The following is a 5,140-nucleotide window of genomic DNA, read 5'->3' as shown; positions in this document are numbered from 1 at the left end:
ATACATCGTTTTGTCGCACATTCTTCTGCACAAATTAATGAGGCGAATGTAATTGGAAAAAGGAGCAAAGGAAGACCGAAAAAATATGGCACGATCAGGTATGCCAAATAATACTTGAAAGTGGTCAGGTTAGGAGTCGTAATAATCGGCGGGTATGAATGAGGAGATGCATGAACGTGGAAGAGGAAGAATGTTTGCAAAGACAGAGTGGTTTGGCGTTTCTCTCTGCCTACCCCTGCGGGGAAGCGGCGTGATGGTTAGTTAGTTAGTTAGTTATATATATATATATATATATATATATATATATATATATATATATATATATATATATATATATATATATATATATATATATATATATATATATATATATATATATATATATATATATATATATATATATATATATATATATATATATATATATATATATATATATATATATATATATATATATATATATATATATATATATATATATATATATATATATATATATATATATATATATATATATATATATATATATATATATATATATATATATATATATATATATATATATATATATATATATATATATATATATATATATATATATATATATATATATATATATATATATATATATATATATATATATATATATATATATATATATATATATATATATATATATATATATATATATATATATATATATATATATATATATATATATATATATATATATATATATATATATATATATATATATATATATATATATATATATATACATATATATACATTTGTTTGCTTTGAATAATAGAAGAAATTTTGCTGTACGGCCCGGTGTAAAATGTCAATTTAAAATCTGGCCCGGCTGCTGAAAAGGTTGGCCGCCCATGTTCTAGGCAAACACACTCGTTATCTCGCTAGAGGCACGAGTTTTTTATACATTTCATTCATTCTAAGTTACCAGAGTAGGTGTGTGATTTGAATTGTTGGCAACATTGTACGATCCCGCTCGTTTATTGTACCAGGAGGGCAGCCGGCGGAGGGGGTCGGCACTGGGCCGCGGCGCTGTCGGCGCGCAGCAACCAGGACCACCAGCGCCAGTACGAGGAGCGCGCCGCGCGCCAGATGAGGGCGTTGCTCTCGCGCCGCATGTCCAATCAGAGCGCGAGGCTGGACCAGCCTCCAGGCGAGTATTCCATTTATAGCAGCACTCGCATAGTCAGTCTGCTTCACAGACGCTACTTAACCCTTCGCTGCATAGTGTATCAAATTTGTTACATACCCAAAAGTCAGTGTTAAAACGTCCTTTAAAAATATGAGCAACCATTCTTTGTTGTTACTGATTAGATGCATTCATAACTCAAGTATATAGTTCATAATTTAGCCGACTTACTAATTTATATACTTACTGGACTATACTATATATATATAGTCATAAATCAAAATACTTGATTTTTCAGGAGAACGTTTTTAAAGTTTAAAAATATATTAAAATGTATTAAAAATAAATATCAAGACACTTATTGAACTTTTTACTGTGTAACAGATCTTTTTAGGTTAAATCCTGAAGGTTTTTTCTCCATTTGAAAAATATTTATTATATTAAAAAAAAAAACAATACCTTTTCTTCAAAATACAAAAACAACACTTTCTGCCCTGTGGCAGGTAAATATTAAGTTTAAAATATGCGGCTTTTGCTGGGATATAGTACATTTTCTGGGCATTCCGAAAATATGCACAACAGAGTATTGACGAATTTTGATTTATGACGTTCTTGAAAGGAGTGAGCGACATATCACCGGGAGGGGAAGGTTAATCATCCAAAATGATTATTACTATGGTAATGACTGACCGGAGCCATTTGGTCGTGACGTAACACGTTACGATGCGAGCATTCAGGCAGTCAGTACAGCGAGCCGAGCGCTCCATCCATAGTTTCGGATGCTCGCTGATGCTCGCCGCGAGCGATGTTACGACGTTACGTTACGACGAAACGCTCGGTCAGTCCCCACCTTTATATTGTTGCCTCGTTCTACGATTATAGCGGAGTTTTGTGTCATTCATCCGCAGGTGGTGTGTACGTGCGATTGGAGGCCGAGTGGAAGGAGTCCTTGGTTTCCGCTTCATCTGTCCCCAGACCGAGCAGACAAACTCACTCAGCGAAAGGTTCCAGAACGAAGACGTCCAAATAAAAAATACATCTAAATACACTCGCTTCAAAATGTTGTTCGATAAATTCGTTAACGGATAATTTTATGACCATGGAAATTGATTCAGTTTGGGAGTGGACTTCCAGTCTCGAAATGGAAACTTTAATAAAGAGGATAGATACCAAATGTTATTTCTTGTTTTATATTGCGGGGTATAATGTCGTCTTTTTCTCCTTGGTTTAAGCCCTGTGGCCTGTTTTTAAGAAGGATTAGCCTACCTAAGAGGGATTACTTTGGGGTTGGCCGTATAGTGCGATATGGGGGAGTCTGGATGGTTCCATTCTCCTCACATGCGCATACCATTGTCTCCTTCGTTGCCTTCCCCACCTAACGATATCTTCCATCTCACATATCTCCCTTATCCTGGCGTTTCTTATTCTGTCTCGTAAGACTCCTGCCTGAAATGCTTCTTAGAGTCTTCATTTCTGACACAATGTACAATGTAATAATTAATAGTCGATTGCTGGCAACACTTACTAACCGGAATGGCTTTCTGGATTTCTCCGATAAAATCACTAGATCTGTAGAATATATTTGTAAACATTAAAAAAAATGCAAATATCCATCATCGGTTAGCCAAAAATTCCAACAGGTTGGAATTTTTGCATTGAATAATTTTACGAAAATGGCGCTATATAAATCATCCGAAATTATTTATTTTTTATAAGATGTTAGTGGGAAATGGAATGTTGATGCTGGAGAGGTTTGAAAGGAAGCTCGGGTAGTCGTCATTTAAGCCTTTGATGACAGAATAAAAAACATTTTACTTGACACATTTTTATTTCTAGAAATTATTTACATATAAGTGTATAACAGCAACTGAAAATTGTGCACACAGATTGATACAATATTTGTCCCTTAACAAAATTAAAAATACACATTGTGTTCCTGGTAGTTAGCAACAAAGACCATGTTTTATAAAGTATAAATAAAAGCGTTTATTCTTGAAAATACGAGGTAATATATAAAATTACTTATGTTTAATATTATTATGACTATAACTCACTTGTCGTTTTGTTTATTTCGTTCAATAACCTTAAAAAATTGATAAACTAAGATACAGATAACCTATGAATATCCCGACATGTGCGCATCGCCACAATAAATAGTCTGAAATAAGCTCCAAGACAATGATACCAACATGAGATCAAAACAAGCACTATTTCTGTTACATAGGCAACACAAATTGCACTATGGTTTTAACTAGAACCCTGTAAGCAATTAAGACAATTTATTTTAAATTTGTGGTTAGAGTGTGGGTTCCTCGAGCGCCCGACGCGGCTGCTGAGGAACCACGCTCCATCATTTATTTAATTTTCTCCGGACATTTACATCTCGAGTCTACAATTTTTTGCTCATCTATAAATATTGTGATAGGTGTTAACTTGAAGTGGTTAAAAGTTATAATTTTACAAAGGTTAGCTGTTAACTGATGAAAGTGCACCAAGAATATCATTGCGTCGTTCAATATAGCAATGCGGTCCTAAACGGTGTAGTGTATTTCTAAGAATCTGTGCCGAATGAACACATGTGGCCATCGGGCGTTAAAAAGTGCTTTGTGTTCGTCCCTTAAGGGTACGTTACGACCATAGTGTATTCATCCGAAACCCCTAGCTTCTCGGGAATAAATGACTGCAATAAAAATGTGCAAAGACAATAACGATCCTAGAACATGTACTTAAACGGTTAAATTTGATGAAATCGAACTACAACCTTAAATACCTCAATCACGCCAGCTCCCATTCGAATAAAAGTGAAAGCGGAAAACCTCAGACACAAAACAATCATGTCGGATAACGGAAGGGCGGCAAAAGAGGATAAAAGTGAAGTCCCGTTTGAACTGTGCTAGTCTGGAAGTTGGAAGTTGGAAGTTGGCCATCCACAATGACGAGGAGCTCAACAAGCTGCCCTCCAGCGTGACGACCATCGCTCAGAAGGCGTCCTGCCCATTGGCCATTCTCCAGCCCATGGGATCAAGAGGAAGGCGTTTTAATTTGATGGCTCATCTTTTCCCCGCTCCAGACTCGACGGCCCGAGACCGATTGACGACGTTTTAATCCATTTATTTTTTGTATATCATTATCATCATCATCCTATTATTATTATTATTATCCATGTCTTTATAAGCGCCCTTGTGGTGGTATTTTACGAAAATGGCGCTATACAAATTATCCAAATTATTATTATTAGCAGCAGTAACCGTTGTCCTGAAAGGGTTAAGGGGCACTTTGCACGGGGCACGGGCTAGATGACGGTTGCTTGTTCTTCTCGGCTCCATCTGGATTCGGTTTGGGTTTGTATCCTTCTTTAATGCTGTAGGAGTGACTCGGGCTTCTGCCCTGCTCCCCACTTTTACATGAAACACTCGAGGCGGAGCTACGTCGCTTCTGTATATGTGTATTCGTGCTTCGGGACTTTTTGTTTATTTAGGACTACAGTAGTAATGCTGCCCAACATACGAGCAGTAGTGGGGATACACGAGACGGAGCTACACACACATTGGTGGCAACATACGTAACATGAGGAGGGCCACCATATACAGAGGGGCAACAAATGAATCATCCTTTCGGAAAATGTTATGATTTTTGCACATGGCGTCGTACGTCAATCATATCGCTTGCTCCTTTCAAGAACGTCATAAATAAAAAAATGTCAATTTTCAGTTGCGCATGTTTTCGGAATGCCCAGAAAATGTACTATATCCCAGCAAAAGCGGCATATTTTTAACTTAATATTTACCCGCTGCAGGGCAGAAAGTGTTGTTTTTGCATTTTGAAGAAAAGGTATTGTTTAATTATTTTTCTAAATATACTAAATATTTTTCAAATGGAGAAAAAACCTTCAGGTTTTACCTAAAAAGATCTGTTGCACAGTAATAAGTTGAATAAGTGGCTTGATATTCATTTTAAATATATTGTGTCATGTTTATA

The 5,140-nt window shown here is 35.9% G+C and overlaps 1 protein-coding gene across 2 annotated transcripts in view; it reads left to right on the top strand.

Annotated features, from left to right (window-relative positions):
* The window catches only part of LOC148309659 (uncharacterized), a 67,726-nt gene extending 65,385 nt beyond the window's left edge, over positions 1-2,341 (top strand). For both annotated transcript variants that reach the window (XM_088259634.1, XM_088259633.1), the window contains 2 exons: positions 1,026-1,186; positions 2,071-2,341. In XM_088259634.1, the coding sequence (XP_088115760.1) occupies positions 1,026-1,186; positions 2,071-2,192 (283 nt within the window). In that variant the 3' untranslated portion in view covers positions 2,193-2,341. The remainder of the gene's footprint in view (positions 1-1,025; positions 1,187-2,070) is intronic.
* The last annotated feature ends 2,799 nt before the right edge of the window (positions 2,342-5,140 follow it).

The sequence above is a fragment of the Brachycentrus maculatus genome, unplaced genomic scaffold, assembly GCF_059751285.1.
Source record: "Brachycentrus maculatus isolate JH-2025_06_01 unplaced genomic scaffold, ASM5975128v1 h1tg000119l, whole genome shotgun sequence".
In the NCBI taxonomy this organism is placed as follows: Eukaryota; Metazoa; Arthropoda; class Insecta; order Trichoptera; family Brachycentridae; genus Brachycentrus; species Brachycentrus maculatus.
Note: the sequence above shows the minus strand (reverse complement) of the source record. Positions and strands in the feature narration are given on the sequence as shown.